This window comes from Rhinatrema bivittatum, chromosome 1 (assembly GCF_901001135.1).
Source record: "Rhinatrema bivittatum chromosome 1, aRhiBiv1.1, whole genome shotgun sequence".
NCBI lineage: Eukaryota > Metazoa > Chordata > Amphibia > Gymnophiona > Rhinatrematidae > Rhinatrema > Rhinatrema bivittatum.
The window spans coordinates 655,476,728-655,499,174 of record NC_042615.1 but is presented as its reverse complement, the minus strand read 5'-3'; the positions used below and the strand labels follow the sequence as shown (position 1 = coordinate 655,499,174).

The 22,447-nt window shown below is 41.6% G+C and overlaps 1 protein-coding gene across 2 annotated transcripts in view; it reads right to left on the bottom strand.

Moving 5' to 3' along the window:
- The window catches only part of FAM172A (family with sequence similarity 172 member A), a 907,909-nt gene that overhangs the window by 491,186 nt on the left and 394,276 nt on the right, over positions 1-22,447 (bottom strand). For both annotated transcript variants that reach the window (XM_029573259.1, XM_029573251.1), the window contains exon 7: positions 12,208-12,426. In XM_029573259.1, the coding sequence (XP_029429119.1) occupies positions 12,208-12,426 (219 nt within the window). The remainder of the gene's footprint in view (positions 1-12,207; positions 12,427-22,447) is intronic.

Genomic DNA, 22,447 nt, shown 5'->3' with positions numbered 1-22,447 from the left:
GTTTATTTATTTATTTATTTATTTGGAGTTTCTTCTATACCGATAGCCGTTTGCACATCGTATTGGTTTACATACAACTAAGAACTGATGGGCGTGGCCCTTACATAGAACAATAGCAAACAATGAAACAAAGATACATGGGATAAGTATGTATAAATAACAGGGACTATATAATGGAGTATCATAAACAGCTATAAGAAAACAAATTAAATATAGATTTGAAGAGAGATATAATGCAGGGTATCATGCACGAAATAGCAAGACAATGTAAAAGAAACTATAATACATGGTAAAGGGATGCCTTGAAAGCAATTATATACATATAGTGAAAGGATGTACCATAATACATGGTAAGAACATAAGAAAATGCCATACTGGGTCAGACCAAGGGTCCATCAAGCCCAGCATCCTGTTTCCAACAGTGGCCAATCCAGGCCATAAGAACCTGGCAAGTACCCAAAAACTAAGTCTATTCCATGTAACCATTGCTAATGGCAGTGGCTATTCTCTAAGTGAACTTAATAGCAGGTAATGGACTTCTCCTCCAAGAACTTATCCAATCCTTTTTTAAACACAGCTATACTAACTGCACGAACCACATTCTCTGGCAACAAATTTCAGAGTTTAATTGTGCGTTGAGTAAAAAAGAACTTTCTCCGATTAGTTTTAAATGTGCCCCATGCTAACTTCATGGAGTGCCCCCTAGTCTATCCGAAAGAGTAAATAACCGATTCACATCTACCCGTTCTAGACCTCTCATGATTTTAAACACCTCTATCATATCCCCCCTCAATCGTCTCTTCTCCAAGCTGAAAAGTCCTAACCTCTTTAGTCTTTCCTCATAGGGGAGTTGTTCCATTCCCTTTATCATTTTGGTAGCCCTTCTCTGTACCTTCTCCATCGCAATTATATCTTTTTTGAGATGCGGCGACCAGAATTGTACACAGTATTCAAGGTACGGTCTCACCATGGAGCGATACAGAGGCATTATGACATTTTCCGTTTTATTCATCAATCCTTTTCTAATAATTCCCAACATTCTGTTTGCTTTTTTGACTGCCGCAGCACACTGCACCGACGATTTCAATGTGTTATCCACTATGACACCTAGATCTCTTTCTTGGGTTGTAGCACCTAATATGGAACCCAACATTGTGTAATTATAGCATGGGTTATTTTTCCCTATATGCATCACCTTGCACTTATCCACATTAAATTTCATCTGCCATTTGGATGCCCAATTTTCCAGTCTCACAAGGTCTTCCTGCAATTTATCACAATCTGCTTGTGATTTAACTACTCTGAACAATTTTGTGTCATCTGCAAATTTGATTATCTCACTCGTCGTATTTCTTTCCAGATCATTTATAAATATATTGAACAGTAAGGGTCCCAATACAGATCCCTGAGGCACTCCACTGTCCACTCCCTTCCACTGTCTTTTAGCCAGTTTGCAATCCACGAAAGGACATCGCCACCTATCCCATGACTTTTTACTTTTCCTAGAAGCCTCTCATGAGGAACTTTGTCAAACGCCTTCTGAAAGTCCAAGTATACCCAGAGGAATGGAAAACAAATTTCTCTTTGTCAGTAAAGATCATGATCCCACAGTCTCTTCTTAATTTTAGCAAGGATTTGTCACTAGAACTGGAAGATAGGCATACAGAAGACCATCTCCCCAAAGTAGGGAGAAGGCATTTAGGGTCTCTTTCCTGGATCAGAAATTTGGTACTTTCCAGTTCAGAAGAAATACAAACAGATCCACCATGGGTGCTCCCCAGTCACAGAAAATGAAATTTGCTTCTCCCTATCACAAAATCATTCGCAAGCTTCTAGGACATTCTCTTTGCCTGCCAGGTATATGGCTCTTAGGAACATCCCATGGGAGATGGCCCAGTTCCACATCTGAGCAGCTTCCTGACACAGGAGGTATGAGCCTGTTTTTCTTTGCATGTTCACGTAGAACATTGCTACTTGATTTTCTTTCTAAATGGGACAATTTAACAAGTCAACACCATAGTGAGGGCAACATTTTTCAGGACCTCTCATTTCTGAAAACAAACTGTATTTGACTCCTCCTGACTTTTGTTCCTTTGTACAAGTGTTGGTCCAAACCGGGCTGGACTATTGTGATTCAATTTACATTGGGCTGCCAGCCAATACCATTAGGTCCTTACAGGTGGCCACGCAAATATTGAAAGGTGCAAAATGCAGGGATCATCTAAGTCTTCCAGTCCCTCCACTGATTGCCATTTTTATGGAAAATAAAATATAAATCCAATATGATTATTCATAAATCCTTGGCTAATAATGTACCTCCTTGTTCTAAGAATTTACCAACCCTCTCTGTCCCTGCAACATGCTAGCCAAGGTCTATTGGATGTGCCCTCCCACACTGAGTTTGCTTAGTTGAAAACTGGGCTAAAGCTTTTATCACCAGGCCTTTGCCATGGAATTCTCTGCCCAAGTACCGCAGATCATCAAATGTACCAACCTTTTAGGAAACCAAAGGATTTTTTCTTTAGGAAAGCGATCAGTCTACATGAGTAAGTATGTGCTTCTAGGTAGCTACAATTTTTAGCAGAATGTAACATAGTAAATGTCAATAGAAAAATATCCAAGTGGTCCAAGCAGTCTACTCAGTAAGATTTTTAACCTGCCGTTCCATTCAGATTACACCCATGCCTCCTGTAAGGGGTAGTAACTACCACTCTGTGCAGGTGACATCCATGCCTTCTATTAGGTGACATCCATGCCTTCTGCTCTGTGCAGGTTAACACAATTAACATGGGTCACCCCTTTTCTTCTTTTCTGTCCTTTAGCCATTAGGAATCCTATATGTTTATCCCACACCCTTCTGAATTCAGTTACCATCCTTGTCTTCACTATCGCTTCCAGGAAGGCATTCCATGCATCCAGCACCTTTTCTATGAGAAAAATATTTCCTGACGTTATTCCAGAGTCTATCCTCTTGGAGTTCGATATCATGACTCCTAGGTGCTACAACATTCTTTCCATCAGAAAGATTAGATTCCTATGCATCATTAATATCTTTCAGATATTTAAAAGTCTGTATCATATCCCCTGTCTCTCCTCTTCTCCAGGTATACATATTCAGGTCCTTCAGTCTCATTTCCTATAGCTTTTGATGCAGATCCCACACCATTTTGGTTGATTTTCTCTGGACCACTGCCATCCTGTCTCTATACTTTTTGAGGGGAAGGTCCTAAAAAGCACGAAGGTAGGCGGTCTAAGAAAGCCGTCACGAAGAAAACAAGGGTTAGATGCCAAGGTCTTTTTCAAAACTTTATTGTAGTGGAGACGTATATATTCTTACAGCCCAAAAAGGACAGATAACCTGGGAACCTACTCCCAGGCTTTTTATTTTGTTCATGAGCCCCCCTATATGGGACCGTATCAAAAGCTTTGCAGAAAATCCAAGCAAATCAATATCTCTCTTAGTAGACTTAAAAGCAGGGTTCTTTGTATTGTGACCTTGGCAGGCCACTTCACCTTCACTGATTCTGGTACAAACTTAAGGCCTTGTTTACTGAGCATTTTTCACATAGTTTCAAAATAGGAGAAAACTTTAAATAAATCAGCCCCTTAAATTTTCAGCCCTCTAGAGAAAGGGGAAATACCTAAGTTACCTGAAAGTAATTCACTTTGAAGTGGATGACCAGTCACAAAAGGCAGAATATAAATAAATTAAAATTAAATTATAGATATGGGAAGACAGTTTTGTAGTGGCAAGATATATGCAAGTCTGTGTGGTTTTATTACCTGTTTCTTTGTACTAATAATTATTCTGAGCATTCTTATGCAATCTGCCTAAACTGTGGACTGTATAGGCAAAAATGTAATAAATAAATAAAGTTTGTTACCCAACTAATCTTGGAAAGTTTTTACAGCATATATCACATCGCCCTTTGCTCTAGGAAATTTGTCTGATGAATCTTTTTCTTAGCAAACTAAAGGCCCTGGGACTACAGCCCATCCACATGAGCTCCCAAGCCCAGGCAAGATGCATCCATAGTAAGGACTATCTGAACTTGCGAAATTTGGAAGGAGATTCCTTTTGCCATATTCAATAGAATCAGATACCTGGTCAAATGGTCCTTGACCTGCTGGGTGATCTGAATGCTATCTTGCAGATCTTGAATGGCTTTAGCTCACTGTGATCATTTAACTTGTCTCAAGTAGAGATATGCCAAGGTGTTACATGCATGGTTGATGCATCAATAACATAATAAATATTGCCAGAAAAAGACCCAACTGGACCATCAAATCTACCTTTTTTTCCTTCCATTTTTAGGGTAATTGTTGCTCTGTGCAGGTTATTCTAGTCAACATAGGCTACCCTTTTCTTTCTTGCCATCATTTAATCCTCTGTGCTTATCCATGCTGTTTTGAATTCCATTACCAGACTTTTCCTCACTACTTCTTCTGGGAAAGCATTCCATGCATCCACCACCCATTCCATAAAGAAATACTGATGTTGGCCCTGACTCAACCCCCTTGTTTTGCTTTCTATTGAAAAAAGTTTAATGCCTGTGCATTAATACCTTTCAGGTATTTAAAAGTCTTTTTCATATCCCCCTCATCTCACCTCTCCTCCAATGTATACATAATAAGGTCTTTCAATCTCATCTCATAACTCTTCTACTGCAGACCCCACACCATTTTGATTGCTTTTCTCTGGACTGCTTTGATCCTGTCTCTATCCTTTTTTAAATATGGTCCCTAGAACTGAACACAGTATTCTAAATGAGGCCTTACCAACCACCTGAAAAGAGGCATTATCATGTCATTTTTGCTGCTGGTTATGACTCTCTCTATGCAGCCCAGCATCTTTCTGGCTTTAGCCACTACCTTATCACATTGCCTTCAGATTGTTGGACACTCTCACACCGAGGTCTCTCTCAATCAGTATATAGCAATCTTTCACTCCCAATCATGTCCAGCTCCTCTGAATTCATGGAAATGTGGAAAAAAGGATTTCCTTCCACAAAAAAGCAGGGGAGTAGCTTGCTTGTTACGGCGGTTACTACCCCAAACCAAATAAGCCTGATACTTCATTTTCAATGAATATCCAGCATAGCTCTCTGCTTCAACGGCAGGGGGAATGAAGAAAAGATAAACACACACACGGTTAATGTCCTTATTCAATAAACATACACATGGTTAATGCGACTCCAACATTGCTCTATGCTTCAACGGCAAGAGGAAATGTGGAAAAATGATTTGCATCCACAGGGGAGTAGCTTGCTTGTTATGGCGATTACTACCCCAAACCAAATAAGCCTGCTTGTTACGGCGGTTACTACCCCAAACCAAATAAGCCTGATACTTTACCTTTCAATGCATATCCAGCATAGCTTTCTGCTTCAAATGGCAGGGAGAATAAAGAAAAGATGATTTATATTCAGACAACTACCAACAAGGACTGAATTATATAGTCAGGGCAAAACAAATAATCATGGGTGTAGCTTGCTTGTTACAGCGGTTACTACCCCGAATCGAGCCTGATACTTCACTTGGAATACATATCCAGCGCAGCTCACTGCTTCAATGGCAGGGGGAATGAAGAAAAAAGGATTTATATTCAGACAACTACCAACAAGGACTGAGTTGTACAGGCTGGATAAACAAGCGTAGGAGTAGCTTGCTTATTATGGTGGTTACTACCCAAAACCAATTAGCTAGATACTACGCTTAGATGCAGCTCCAGCACTGTTATCTACATCGAGGGCAGGGGTGGATGGGAAATAGAACCAAAAAGTTACTTAAAAGGGACAAGAGCAACAGATAAGTATGAAAAATAAGTGTGAAAGCTTACTGGGCAGACTGGATGGACCGTTGGTCTTCTTCTGCCGTCATTTCTATGTTTCTATATGTACCCCAAATGCTGACTGATTTTCTTGGCACTGAATCCCAGCTGCCAAACCTTTGACTATTCCTCAAGTTTTCTTAGATTTCTTTTCATTTCTCTACTTCTTCATGTATGTCCACTCTGTTGCAGATCTTAGTGTTATCCATAAAAAAAAAAGACATTTTCCTTCTAACTCTTCTGCAATATCACTCACAAAAATATTGAATAGAACCAATCCCAAAACCAATCTGTGAGGCATTCTGCTTACCATTCTTCCCTCCTTAGAGCAGGTTCATTTATGACTACTCATTGTCATCTGTCAGTCAACCAATTTCTGATTCATTCCACCACCATGGGACCCATTTCCAGGCTTTTCAATTTGTTCCTCAGCCTCCTGCGTGGGACTGTATCAAAAGCTTTGTTGAAATCCAGATAAAACACATCAAGTGCTCTTCCTTGATCTAATTCTCTAGTCACCCAATCGAAAAAGTCAATCTGATTTGTCTGGCATGATTTTCTTTTGGTAAAATCATGTTGCCTCAGATCATGGAACCTATTGTATTGCAGTTAGTTTATTATCCTTTCTTTCAGAATTGTCTCCATTAGATTTCCCACCACCGAGTTAAGGCCCATAGTTTCCAGACTGCTCCTTGCTACCGTTTTTGTGAAATGAGACCACAATTGCCCTTCTCCAATCCTGCAGCACCACTCGCATTTTCAATTATCTATTGAAGAGCCCTTTCAGTGGACCCACCAGCCACTCTCTGACCACCTTCAGTATCCTGGGATATATTTCCTCCAGTTTCATGGCTCTGTCCACTTTCAGTTTTGCTAATTCTGCTCAAACACTCTCTTCTACACCACTCCTATTAATACTCTTACCAACAATGGTCCTGGCGCCATGGTCTTCTTTAGTGAATACTAGAATTTCCAATGCATATCTAGGGTGCGCCCGACTCAGGCCGAGTTTCACCCCGCCTGGGGCTGCCTCAGGGGCTGTATATGGATGAACAATATGTACTAGATTGTTCTTAAATTTAATGCATCAAAAATATAGTGGTCTGGTGGTTCTAGTGGTCTCTCCGCAGTCTATTGTGGTCTCCGCTCAGATATAGCAAGGACATCCTTGTTATATCTGTTACATCCTTGTTATATCTGAGCGGAGACCACAATAGACTGCAGAGAGATTCGAACCACCAGACCACTAGATTTTTTATGCACTAAATTTAAGAACAATCAAGTACATATTGTTCATCCATATACAGCCCCTGAGGCAGCCCCAGGCGGGGTGAAACTCGGCCTGAGTCGGGCGCACCCTAGATATGCATTGGAAATTCTAAAGTTGCCAGAACAAACATTGCCTCCAATTACGAAAATCTATTATTTACCATCATTCAAGAAAAAATCTAGAGAGGGCCAGAATACACAAATATTATCACCTCTGAATGTTTCTGAGATTTTAGAAACATCTGATACTGATTCAGCTCAACCTGCAACTTTAACTGTATCTTTCCTACTTGATTCGGATAGAGACTGGATCCTGAGAATGTATTTTAGGAATCGTACGGAATTATTTCTTCAGCTGAAAGTTCAAGTGTTCCCAGATTTGGCAAAAGATACTCAAAAGAGGAGGAAACAGTTCTTTATAATGAGACCAAGAGTTTTAAGGATGGGTACTTCATTTCTTTTAAAGTTCCCATGTAAATGCCTCATTAAATATTGTGATGTTACATATATTTTCTTTCATCCTTCTCAACTTTCTAAATTTTCTTTCAGATAGAATTTCTCTTTTGGTTGATTTATCTCTATCTGTTGCTATATAACCTAATATGGCAGGGATTTTCTTTCTTTATTATATAATCATTCCATATTAACTAGTACTTCTTGCTTAGTTTTTTCCTTAAAATTATTAGTCTTCAAAGTTGTATGGGTCTCTCCAATGTTGAGGACTTAGAAACTTTGGCATTATAATTTTCTTATTTTTCCTTTTCAAGGTGTTAAATATTCTTTATGAATAAAAAATATCCAACTTACACCCTGTGGCCAATTATGATTGAAGTGAAGCTGTCTAACATGTGACAGGTATATGGTACTGCAGAGGTTGATTCACCAGCTTAAGTTAGAAATATGTCATCAACTTCCAGGAGTGTTTTTATAAGCTACTTCATCTGATTTTAACAGGCTGCTTCGTACTTATATTAGTTTTGTTTTTTATTCAATAAACTTTTTTTTATTTCTCCGCTGTTCAAATCAACCACACTCACTTGATTATTCAACCTTCTCCTTTAGTCTGTTCTAGAGCTAAACCAAAAAAAACTCTTCAATCATGATTTAATAAATGAACCAGAGCACAGATTCCATAGATAAGCTGTTAGTAGCGAATGTGCTAGGATTATTACTGGTAGGTTTTGTACATTTTCCACGCTAAACATATTTTATGATTCTTGACTACAAAGCTCTGGAAGGATTCTATAAAACTCAGGATAAGCTGAATGCCATCTTGTGCTGATCATCCCCTTGAAAATAATCACTTGAAGATGGAAGTGATGAAACTTAACCTTTCACTGAACAAATCTGCATGTAGGTGAAGCGATACTCTGTGTCAATTAAGACTTTGTGATCCATTTTATAGTTTTCTAGTAGGTATACCATGCAAACTTTGGATTAAAATATAGTAGACTAAAGAAACAATAAAATGGCATAGGATAATGAATTCTTGTTCTGATTAATCATCACCCCGTCTAAACAGCAGCCCCTTTTGGCTGAAGGGTAAAAAACTTTAAATGGAGGGTGTGACAAAATAAATGATGCACAATCTAGTGTGGCCTCTTCATTTCTCTGCTAACAGGAGAAACATAAAAACAAATATACCTTTGAAAATATCTGTTAAACAGCAACTGCCAGGGAGCTAAAAAGGTTTTATATAACTGCACAGAGGCAAAAAGAAAAAAAATCTCCATTTGGTTGTACAAAAAATTAAAAACCAATCAACTGAATTCTTCAAAGGTCTCTCTTCCAGATTATTATGGAATTGATGACATTTACTGTCTTCACTGTTGAATTCATCTGGCAGATGTTCTCAAGAACAAAACATATCTGCCTTATTACAGCACATATTAAGCACATTTTTCTGCCAGGCATGCCTGATATGAGGTTTATTGTTCAGACCAATCAATCCGCTTAACAAGCAATAATGTTTGGCAGCAAGTATATTATTTATATCTAAGAAAATTTGAAGTAGGAAACAAAAAGTATTTTGATCTTTCAAGTTCAGCTCCTAATTTATCAGAGTACAAGACAGTCTGCTAGACAAACCTATTTGCACTGACCTGAAACTATACTTTTTTTCATCTTAAACATTTAAATGTCATTATGAAACATCATGATGCTCTACCAAACCTAACTATATATAATTTTATACCACAAATGCCAGCAATTTGTAACAATTTTGCAGTACTGAACTTCTTAAATATTTAAATTCTAAGATACAGTAGTAAAAATCATTTTAGCTATTAAAAAGTTCTTATCACCTTGCTGGATTTTATTGCAAGTCAAAAAGGAACTACACGCACATTTTTATTTCATTTCAGGCAGCATTTTGACATTTTTTTAAAATGCTGAATGAAAATGCTAACTTCCACAATAAGAACTTTGAAAACGGTATGAATCGATCTAAAATGTATAATGCATAGTATGTATATCAAGCAGAATATAAAGTCAAAGTGCAAATAATATAGTAATGTGCCCCCTGCAGAATTAGAAGTCCTTGGGTAGCACGGTTATAACGATCCCATGCTGCTAGCATTACAAAATATAAGGTTCACTGAATGGGAAGAGAAAAGAGCAAGGGGTTGAGTTTTCTTCATTAAACCAATTCCTGAACTATTCTAGCTAAAATATTTATTAAGATATTAATATGTCTCTCTCCCTTTATCTGCCTTCAGAAGTCTTGCTAAAACACAATGGATGTCTGCTCTAGCGAAAACAATGCCCTAAAGGGTAAGGCTGCTACCATACAAAATAAATACCAGTTTTGGGGGAATGATCATCACTAATTTAGCAAGTGAGACTGCTCAAAGTATTACTCCTGGGGAAATTCTATGCCACTGAATAATGCAGAATTTTTTTAATGTCGCACATAACTTAGCTCAGCAGCATTGGCCTGCCTGGGCCATAATAAGGTGGTATCAGCCCTCAGAAGACAGAAGTAGGCCTTGGCAGTGTTGGCCTGGCCCAGCTAACCTAGGTCTGAAGTAAGGGGTATCAGCATTAGCCTGGCCCAAGTGCATGGGAAGCAAGAGGTAGCAGCCCAGAAAGAGAGAAAGAGAGTGGGTGGATTTGGCTTGGGAGTGAAAGGGTGGGTCAGGTTTATGGAGGGAAGAGAGGGCAAGGGAAGAGTGGGGAGTCAGGCTCAGGGAGTGAAGAGATTGGAGGAGGCAAGAGGGGGATTGGGAGTGGCTCAATGCCTTGTGATGTAGTATAAAAGTACTCCTGAGGGAAATTCTGCATCTTTGAATAAGAAATGTCTTCTGTTTTATAACAACTTTGTAGAATTTTAAAATTGTGGATAGCATATTTAATTTTCCACAAAATTGTATCAGAATTAAAGCATTCTAAATTCTTAAAACTGTATACATATATAAAGAGTTATGCTATACTGCAGAACAAACCCATCATCACATTTAAGGATTGTCGAGCTTATGCTGTTGTGTCTTGGTACAGCCTCACAGTGGAGGTGATGGAGGCCAAAATAGCAGCAGAATCCAAGACACAATAGCATAAGCTCGACAATCCTTAAATGAGATGATGGGTTTGTTCTGCAGTATTGCATCAGGAACAGACAAACAAGATGTGTCTTCAGGGTTTAATTTGTGTTCCGGAACGTCTTTTCAGGCTTAAGGGGCAGAGCAGCAGGGTATTCTGCTCCAGCCCTTCCCCTCCTGGCAGCCTGAAGAAGAGGAGGAGCTGAGCCTGAAGCACCCAGAGGGCCACTCTGCTCTCTAATCCAGCCCCTCCTCTCGTTCCCCCCCCCATCCTCCACTTCTCTTCCTGTACTGCAGGGAACAGAAAGGGAAAGGGTGATAATGAAGCAGACACTGCAGAGCAAAGAAGAGACAGAAAAAGATTTGAATTAGCACAAACTTGAAAGTTCTGAGCAGTAATGCCAATTGTTAAGCTTTCAACCCTGGTCTTGATAAATGGTGCTACTGCTCACGACTTTCAAAATTATGCTAATTCAACCCCTTTTTGTATCCATTACTGAGGGCTTAATTTTTTGCAGAACAACCCAGAACTACATTCTGCCACCTTTCTTCTGGGACCTGAGAAAGCGGAGCAGAGCCGGCAGTGTTTATCAGTTCTGGCTCACCTGAGGAAACAGAAGAGACCCAGTTCACACATGGCCCAGGTCTCGCCACTTTGCACAGGTCAAACCTGGCCCTGGCCATTTCACACCTCTACAATTCCACTTCCTTTCTGTCTACAAATTAAGCCTGTGTTGCCAATGCAATAAATCTGTGAGGAAAACAGGCACTCCGTGTTGAGCACCCGCATTCCTAATGTGAGCCCAGCCACCTCTCCCTGGCAATCGAATATTTAAATGAGGGGTCGCTCTGCCAAAGAGGGCGCTAGAGGCAAATATGCACCCCTAGCGTCTCCTTGCCAGGCGGGCTCCCAGGAGAGGTAACTGCTAGCGGGTTTGGAAAATGGATTGTTAACTGAGCGTCCCTTTTCCTAACCTGACTGCCAGCACACTGTTTTTATGTAAAAAATTGTTTTTTTTAACCTTTTGGTCCTTTTGGTTCCACCAACTTAATATCGCCATGATATTAAGTAGGAGGACGTACAGAAAAGAAGTATTTTCTGCTTTTTGCATGTGATGAGCGCTATTAATTTTGCGGGGAGGGGGGCTCCAACCACGGCCCCTGTGTATCTTAGTTTTAATTGCCATTATTTGTAATGCTTCCATGTCAAGCAAGCCTAGACCATGATATCATGTAAAGCCTTTCCTGTGAGTGTGTCTGTGATGAAAAATATTTTAAATTCTCTTCTACATTTTTTGGGGATGATTCACTAATAATATAAATAATGAGCATTATTTGCCATAGGCCATTATTTCAAATGGGGCCTATCTACTTATTAATGCACATTAACCTGCATTAATGGTTATTGCAGGTTACAGAGGGTTAGTCAGTCAGCCCATTCTAATTTCCATACCCATTTCTACACAGCCAATAACTTTTAAAACATGACATCATTTGCTCTTAATTCAACTTGACTCATTTTTATGTATTTGACAGTAAAGAAAAATAAAGAAGCTATAAAATTGTACTTACCCTGATGTACACCTGTACTGTTTCTTTTTCTTTCTGGGGATTCCGATACTTTTCATAGAAGTCCCGTCGCTTTTTCGTTTCTTTTGGGATCTTCTCTTTCCTCTCCCTCTTTTCTGCTGGCTCATCTGAGCTATCTGGAGAAAGCTGTGCTTGGGTTTTGGTCTTCTCCACTTCAATATAGTTTTCATTTGGATTTAGCACTATTACGGCGTATCCTTCCTGTTTGAAAAATAAACCATAGAATACATGAAGGGTATGAAGTATACTTAAGCAAACGCACCCAATTTATTTTTAAACAATAGTTTTGGGCCTGGCAGTTCTTACTTTCTCCTGTATCTTCCAGCTGAATCAGAGCCAGGGCTGGGATCAGGCACCATGAACCTTCACGCATAACTATCCAATGATTTTCCCCTGTTTTAATACACCCTTCCTTTATACTGTCCCTAGTCTGATCATTGCAGCAATAGTTCTGAACCTAGGAGCCATGCAGCAGAACTCCTTCTGAAACCCTATATCAAGAGCTCTAAATCCAGCCATCATGTATCACCCTTGACAATGACCATGACAGTTTCCCCACTAGGACAATGAGTGCTGCCTCCACAGCATCCCCAGCTGACTCCGGATGCAGAGGACCCAATCCAGAAGTCGAACTGAAGACCCTCTCCACACAGCAGCAATCAAGATTGCCACTCAGACACCAGGATGTCTCCATTTAATGCTTTTTATTGGTAGAGCAATCATAATAATCTATGTTGTATAATTTCCAGTTAAATTTCAAAGAAAAGCTTCTCCTTTAGCAGTTTAGATTATGTTTTCCAAACATTTCCCCCCAACCTATACATCCTGTGCTCTGACACCACTCTCATCCTTTATCACTTTCATAGCTTCATCCACAAATACATTCATACACCTTCCTTTGCTTATCAAAACTTGGTAAGACACTCTTCCTTTCAAGTGGTTCACCAAATTTGATTCTCCCACATTTTTTTGCAATTAATCTGAAAAAGCATCCCACTGAGTCACGACATGAGGCTCTGTGAAGGCAGCCTGAGGAAAAACATCAATAAATATTTTTTTTCTCAGAAAGGGTGTAAGGGTAGAAGCACTGAATACCCTCCCAAGATGAGTAGTTGTGGCAAAAATAGTGATGGACTTTAAGAGCTATGGGATACACAAACAGGATCCCAAAGTACTAAAACTGGAGAAAGCAGAAAGTGCAGCCTAGCAACATGTTTTTAAGCATTCACAGTAGGGATGTGAATCGTTTTTTGACGATTTAAAACAATCGTCAGATATATTTTAAATCGTCAAAAATCGTTAGAGCCGCGATACAATAACAATTCCCCCGATTTATTGTCAAAAATCGTAAATCGGGGGAGGGCGGGAAAACCCGGCACACCAAAAAAAACCCTAAAACCCACCCCGAACCTTTTAAAACAAATCCCCCACCCTCCCGAACCCCCCCCCAAAATATTTTAAATTACATGGGGTCCAGTGGGGGGTCCCGGCGCGATCTCCCGCTCTCTGGCCACGGCTGCGTTAAGAGAAATGGCGCCGGTGGCCCTTTGCCCTTATCATGTGACAGGGCAAAGGTAGCGCCGGCACGATTTTGGTTCCTGGCCCCCGACGTCACGCGTGCAGGAGATCGCCCCCGGACCCCCGCTGGACCCCCAGGGACTTTTGGCCAGCTTGGGGGGGCCTCCTGACCCCCACAAGACTTGCCAAAAGTCCAGCGGGGGTCCGGGAGCGACCTCCTGCACGCGGGCCGTATTGCCAATATTCAAAATGGCGCCGGCGCTACCTTTGCCCTCACTATGTCATACGGGCGATGGTATGACACTCACAGATATGCATTTCACATGATTTACTGGTTTTATATATATATGTTTATTTATTTATTTATATGTTTTTTATTAGTGTTTATATTTGTGTTAATTTAAACTATAACGGGCGGATTTTCAAAGCCCTGCTCGCGTAAATCCGCCCGGATTTACGCGAGCAGGGCCTTGCGCGCCTATTTTCCATAGGCCGCCGGCGCGCGCAGAACCCCGGGACGCGCGTAGGTCCCGGGGTTTTCGGAAGGGGGCGTGTCGGGGGCGTGTCGGGGGCGTGTCGGGGGTGGGACCCGATGATGCGGCGTTTCGGGGGCGGGGCGCGGCGTTTCTGGGGCGGGACCGGGGCGTGGCGCCGGCCCGGGGGCGTGGTCCAGGCCTTCGGACCAGCCCCCGGGTCGAAGCACGGCGCGCCAGCACTCCGCTGGCGCGCGTAGATTTACATCTGCTTCTCGCAGGCGTAAATCAACGGACAAAGGAAAAGGGGGGGGGGTTTAGATAGGGCCGGGGGGTGGGTTAGGTAGAGGAAGGGAAGGGAGGGTGAGGGGAGGGCGAAAGAGAGTTCCCTCCGAGGCCGCTCCGATTTCGGAGCGGTCTCGGAGGGAACGGAGACAGGCTGCGCGGCTCGGCGCGCGCCGGCTGCCCAAAATCGGCAGCCTTGCGCGCGCCGATCCAGGATTTTATAAGATACGCGCGGCTACGCGCGTATCTTATAAAATCCAGCGTACTTTTGTTTGCGCCTGGTGCGTAAACAAAAGTACGCGAACGCGCTTTTTTAAAAAATCTACCCCTAAGTGTTCATTTATTTATATGTGTTTTATCAGTGTTTATATTTGTGTTAATTTAAACTATTTGCATGTTTCAGCCCCTGAAGCAGCTCCAAGACAGGAGCGAAACTCAGCCTGAGTTGGGCTTTTTAAAGTGTTTTGTCTCCTTTGAAATAAATTTTAATTGATGGACGTCAGGCATCAATTTCTTTTTACTTCCCATACTCACAGAAGGTCATTTCTCCAATCTAGGCAAAAGACATTTGTAGTGAATTTGCCCTAAGATGATCTCCTCAAACAAAACTGTGAAATCTTTCTGCTCAGAAGAGACACAAACAGATCTACTAAGGAAGTCCCTCACGTGAAGTATATCTGATTTGCTACCCTTCTTTCGAGGGCCCGCTTGTGTGGTTCTTTGATCCAGTTATGTTTGTCCACTAAGACATTTTCCTTGCCAGGCAGATATGTCTCTCTCTAGGTCTGCCCTTGAAATATGGTCCAGTTCCACATTCTAACACTTTACTGACATAGGAGGCATGATCCTCCTACTTCCTACTTGTTCAAGTAGAACATAGCTTTCTAATTATCTGATTGAAGTAGGACAATTTTGTTGGCCAATTGATCTCTGAAAGCCCTAGAGTATTTCAAATTGGTCTTGACTTGTAGAAATGTATTTGATGAGGCTTTTCTTAAACAGACCATAGGCCCTGAGTGTGGAGCCCTTCTAGATGAGCTCTCCTGCTTAGGCTGCATACATTCATGGTAAGAAAATTTGGGTGGGTGGAATTTGAAAGGAAACCCTCCTAGCTAACTTCAACTGCTTCAGCCACCAAGCCAGGGTGTTTTTGTACTACTGAGTGATTCTGACACTTTCTCATAGATTTAGAGTATCTTGGAGTCCTTGAGATTGTAAAGTCCATTGGGACTTTCCCACGTTGAGATGTAATAGTTCTTCAAATCAATCTCAGAAGTGAAAATGAATAAACCATAATCTAAAAAAGATCCACCCTATAGAATGCTGAATTAGATATACATTCTATAGCACGACCTTCATATTGCCAAAGATGCTGACTGCTCACAATACAATGTATATATTGTATATGGAACTTTATAATTACTGGTCATACTAATATGGGTTTTTTAATTGCAAATTTTAAAAATGCCTTATCTGTGGAATATCTTTGAAGGATTTCTGCAATCACACTTTAGGAAATCTTAAGCCCAAAGATTTCTGAAATCACAGTTTCTGAAGTCATAAGAATTCTATCATTAAATTCATGGTGTTTCTATGGGGTTACCAGTAGCTCCCGATGTAGTGAACCTCTCTGTGGCCCAATTTCAAGAAACGTGTATGTAGCTCCAACTTCAAAGAATGCCATTCTATGGACTAGATACATCAATGCCATATTTTATCCTGCAAGGTACTGAGGAAAATCTAATTTCTTTTCATCAAAGGTTTAATCTTTAAGATAGCAGTTTGCATTTTACCCTCAATTACCATTAGGAATCCATTTCATTTTTTGATATTAGTATTCACAGACAAGGTTCAATGATTGTTACTAGTTTGTTTATTTATTTATTTATTTATTTATTTATTTAAGAAATGTATGGCCCACCTATAACGATCCAGTCGAGCTAGGCAGAATACAAAACATTAAAATTATATACAATAATAAATATAATTATAAACAATAATAAAACCTCAGTACTCTGAACTTATCACTTTCCCAGATAAAAACATTATATCAGTATTCAAATGTCTCCTGACTCCCCAAAAGCGTCCTGGAACAGAAAAGCCTTTACCTTCTTCCTAAATATTTTCATCTCAGTTATGGCTCGCATGGCAGGGGCCAAAGATTTCCACATATTAGGGTCAACTATTTAGAATGTCAGACTTCTGGTTTCAGTTAAATGAAAAGTCTTAATAGGGGCACCTCTAAGGAACCCATTTCTTGCAAACAGAGTGATCTAGCTGGAGTATAGGGTTGTAAGATACTTGCTAAATAGCTCAGCCAATCCATTTTTACTGACTTAAATATCAATACCAGTATTTTAAACTTAATATGCTTTTGGGGCAGTAACCAATGTATCTCCCTCAATATTGGACTGATATATTCATACAGTGGTCATCGCATTACCAATCAGGCTGCAGAATTCTGAAGTATACGCATTGCCCAAAGACTAGATAAAGGAAGGCCCATATATAAACATGTAAACATTATCACCGACTTTATTCAATATTTACCTTCTTCCACTCTGCCAACTTCTCACCAACCTCAATCTAAAGTATTATCTTTACGCAGATGATATTCAAATCATCATCCCCATCAAAGACACATACTCGAAAACTCTTGACTACTGGGAATCCTGCCTTCAAAAAATCAAACACCTACTCAACAGCCTAAACCTTGTCCTAAATTCATCCAAAACAGAAATCCTACTCATATCTCCGGAGAACAGCACTTCTAACAATACTCTTCCAACCAACCTACCTACCACACAAGTTAGAGACTTAGGAGTAATAATAGACAATCGGCTGAACTTCAAGGCATACATTAATAAAACAACCAAAGACTGCTTTTACAAACTCCAGGTACTAAAAAGGATAAGACCTCTGTTCCATGCTCAAGATTTCAGAACGATCATCCAAGCAATCATTTTTTCGAAATTAGACTATTGCAATTCACTATTGCTAGGTCTCCCTTCATCCTACTCCAAACCGCTTCAGATGGTACAAAATTCAGCAGCCAGACTACTAACAGGCGCCAGGAAAAGAGAACACATATCTCCCATCCTCAAAGAGCTTCATTGGTTACCAGTACACTTCCGAATCATGTACAAAGCCATATCTGTCATATACAAAACCATACATCAACTCACCACCCTTGATCTGCAAATCCCTCTCCAAATTTACAACTTGTCAAGACCCACTAGAGATGCTTATAGAGGCTCCCTCCTAGTACCCCCTGCAAAAACTACCAGACACGTTACGCTGAGAGATCGTGCCACCTCCACAGCTGGCCCTCTCCTATGGAACTCCATTCCTTCAGATCTCAGACAGGAGCCCTGCCTCCTAACTTTTAGAAAAAGACTTAAGACTTGGCTGTTCAAGCAAGCTTTCCAGGACACTATATAATGACTTCACTATCTCCTCCTCAAAACAAGCAGCCCTCAACCATCCTTTTTTGTACATAGTATTTAAGTTGTATATTGTTTATCGTTACTAATTTCTCTCTCTCTTCCTCCTCATCCCAGTTCTGCTACCCTTGTTAAATGTAACTGCACCTTCGGGCACCTTTGTTCCAGTTTGATGTATCTACTGCACCCCCGTTTTATGTAAACCAGCAAGATATGTTTTCATGATTGCCGGTATATAAAAACATTAAATAAATAAATAAATAAATATAAAGCATTGCAATAATCAGTTAAAGGAGCCGACCCACCTCAGCTAAGGGAGGGGAAGGCCACAACCAGCAAGGTGCTCCTCCTGCCAAGAAATGGAGGGAGGGGGCAGAGGGTGAGGGTTGGGCTGGCAAGCATGATTTAAAGAAGGGTCGGCCCGTCCACCAACCTCTTTCTTTCGGCAATTTTTTGGGGTAAGGTCTTATTGTAGTGGTTCTCTTTCCTTCCCCTTTCTGTGGCCTACCTTGGCTCCTGTTTTAGCCTGCTCTGCAACCAGATTAGGGGCAAGAATGAGGGAGCCTTGCGGCTGGATAGTGCACCATCCCTGGAGGTGAGGTTTTCCTCCTTGCTTGTTTTTCTGCAGATCTGGATCATACTTCACTAGTTAGCCCGACATGTTCCACACCGGCGAGCCCTATGCGGCCTCAGATGCCTGGATGGTACAGCCATGGCAGCAACTCAGACAAGCTGCTTCTTCTTGCAACTATGTTCTTGCAGCAATTTTGGATGAGATTCATCCCTCCCTCTGGAAGCCTATCTTGTTCCATTCCCTAGCGATGTTCTTCTGCTTCCTGTCACCTTTGGTATTTGGGCCGGATGCCTTACCTTATTGTTGGCCATCTACTCGAGGGCTCTGCTCCCACCCCCCCCCCCCCCCATCCCCATTGAATTCAGCTCTCCTCCAGCAGGCAATCGAAACTCACTGCCCAGCTGGATGAGTGCACTGCAGTCATTATTCAAGGCCTCCATGTCACCTACATTTCATCCTTTCAGAAGCCTTGGAGCTGTATTAGCATGGGGGGGGGGGGGGGGTACCACTAGGCCAGGTAGTATCAAGTTTCCCAGGGAGCATTTTTTCTCAGAGGTGGCTGACAGGAGTATTTTCTGCAGTCTCCTGCTGGCAATCACTGGACCCTGGGCTGTTTAAGGGGCCATTTTTTAATGGCCTGCACTGTTCCATTCAGCTTCCATGCTGTGACTGTCCGGCCCCATTGTGGATCGAGATGAAAAGGTCCTCTGCTTCGAGCTGCCTTTAAAAAAAAAAAAAAAAAGAGCAGCAGATCCTGAACCGATCTTCTGTTGGCTGGCATAAAAATAAAGCATGCCTCTACAGATGTAGTGGTGCATTCTCAGAGGCATCCCTGGTAGCAGTATGACTTCCCAGTCTTTTGGTGCAGCAGACACAAAAGAAGCTGTATCCAGAGAAGGCTAGGTAAGCCCTAGTTCTTGCAGTAATCTCTGCACTTTTATTGATTTGGTAAAGGGGGTCAGCCCTTGTTGTAGGTCTGGAGGGAAAGAGTGAGGTGTGGCTCCGGACCTGTCAAGAGATAGGTCGCTGGGATCCTGCGAGAAAAGGCGCCACTGGCCCCTCAATTTCTCTTGCAGTGTAGGCCCAGGCACCTGTTTTAGATATAATTAATGTAATCTGGGCATCTTTCCAGGTTACCACTGAGCCCTGTGAATAAATCTATTAGTGCAGTTAGAGAAATATAAATAGGGGGAGGATCCATTCATTGATACCACTCCCATGCGAAGCTGTAATGGATATCCCTGCAGTTTTAGAGCAGAGCTCTGCAAAGGGCTCAGGGGTCAGCCTAAGTTGGACGTTAGCGAGGAAGGTTGGAGGTTTATCCTAAGTTACTTTTTGGGCCTAGCTGAAACCTTGAAAACCCTCTGACACCCCTCCAGAAAAGGTCAGGGCTCCACCCCCATTTTCTCCACATGAGGTGATAAGTGATTGCTCAGGGACTGATTTGGATTTTGAACTTTTGATTAGTAGGAGCCCTGCTGAAGGCCTGGGCCTTTCCGAGACTCAGGGACTGGGGAACCCTGAATTGAAGACGCCCACGTTTAGGGAAGACCTGCCGCTATCTCCATCTCCCCCCCCCCCCCCCCCCCCCCCCCCCCCCTTCCCACCCTAGCCAACCTTATTCTTCACGGCTCTAATTTATCCACATACAAGTTGTCATGCCCAACTCCTCTTTTCTCCAAGTTGCCCTTGCACCCTGTTAAAACATCTCCTTGTAAACCGTTCCTAAGTCATAAATATAATCCTTTCCTAAGCTAAGTTTCTAAAATGCAAGCCACCTATATTCCTTGACACATGTATTATAATTAGTTTCTTGTTAACTGTTCTAAGTTATACTGTAAAAATAAGCAGCCCATGTCTTATTTACTGTTCAGTTTTTATGTGAACTGATGCAATATCTCGATCGAATATTGGTATACAAAAACAAACAAATAAATAAAATGGTGGTGACCTGTTGCAGAGGACATCCGGTGTTATCTATTTTGGGGAACAAAGAAGTTATTTTTCAAAACCTGGGAGGAAGTGATTTTCTGCCCCTCTTCCTACCCATCGGTGGACCTGTAGTTCCATCCAGGATCCCTCCCACCAGGATCTTCATCCAGAAAAAGGACAACTAACTTCGAGTAACTATTAGAGATAATTGGAGAACACCCACCTAGAGTCTCCGAAACCCTGGGAAGATAGAGACATTAATTCTGTGTGCTAAGACAGATTTTCCTGCCATCCAGGAGGACTTCTGCCCACAAAAGGGGCCCTAACCTAAGGGACCACTGCTCAACCTAAGCCAAGAAAGTGGTTGGATTCCACTCTTGCACAAACAGAGGCTACAGGCATTGTACTAGAGATAGAAAGAGAACTGTGGAGCTAGAAATCATATTTATTGTGCCAGCAAACCAATTTGTTTACAGTAAAGAATTCATTTTGGACACTAATCTGGTGGTCCTGTTTTTTGATTTGAGGGTCACAGCTCACAGTTCACAGAGGAAATTCACCCAACCCAAGGAATTCAGCATAGGAAGTCTGCCACTCTGCCCTGGGAGCTGAGAGGACGCCTTCTACCCCTACTCAAAGAATCCACACCTTGGAAAGTGAGGGAGACATAAGAGCTAGTGAGGGTCCCTACCCCAAAGAGTATAAATGACTTTATGGCCTCACCCATACTGGACCTGCACACCGACGTGGTGTTATACTACAAACAAACAAAAAAGACTGGGGAAGCATGGTGGCAATTCGGCCTCTTATAGGCTCTGCTGATGGGAAGCAAAGCGTGATTGACTGGACTGATGAGAGCTAGGGGCATTTTCAGGCTCCCAACCATGGCCACCCCTCTGTGTGTTTTGCGGCCTACAGCATATGCCAGCAGTGATGGCAGCCAATCTTATAGCTCTTTCACTTAATGGGAAAGAGGTTTTTCGGTGCAGTGCTGCAGGCCAGACCTATCAGGCATAGTCAAGCAGGCATGCTTTGGCTACATTTGGCCTGGCTGAGGTGCATGGAGTAAGGGGAGAGGGTGGGAACATTTGAATCTCTTCTGCTGGGTCATGGATCCCATGCCTACTCACACAGTTAATGGGGTGCTTGCTTCATTTCTGGCAGCTACTAGTTCCTGTGTTGATCCCAATTTTCTTTCTCATAGGACAGCAAAAAACATGCTACTCCGCTGCAATATTCCTTAAGTCAAATCATCTCTCTCTCTCTCTCTCCCCTCCCGAACCGGCATAACACACAGAAAAAAAGGTGTTATTTCTGACATTAAAACCTGTGTTGCTGTGCATTACTTTATCGCATGCCACGTTAACTGACCCTCATTTCCATTTACTTGGCCCACACTCCTCCCACTCGAATACAAATTTTAAATTTGCATAAGCATTTTGCGATACGGTATTTTTTGCACGTGTTACAGCGTTATCATGGGCATTAGGGCCCTAATGCGCGCGATAAGGCCCTAACGAGATTTGATAAATGACCCGGTAAATTATAGACTTCAAGAAGTTGTCCTTATGAATATTTCATGTTTATAACCTTACAGGGCAAACATTCATTGATCATATTAAGCAAAGGCCAGCCTAAATAAGCACCCCAGTGTACAAATTACAGATTAGTCACTTACCCTACATTTAGAGGAACAGTCTCTTAAATTTACCACTGTCTTGTAAAAAGTAAAATGCACTCACTGCAATGTAATTTAAGGAGGCGTTGACATGTTCCTCATTCTGACCATATGTATCCCCAAATATGCTTCAGAATAGCCCTTGAAATTTGACCATTCTAGTGCAAATGGGAAAAAAATTGATATGGTGCCCTAACATCATAGCCTCATTTAGGATAAAAGAATAATACATAGGTAATCACTAGGTTTTTACAAGTCTCAATCTTCTGTTGTAAGGCATGTAACCTTCTGCTTTGCAGACTGGTGAAGTAATTGCTTC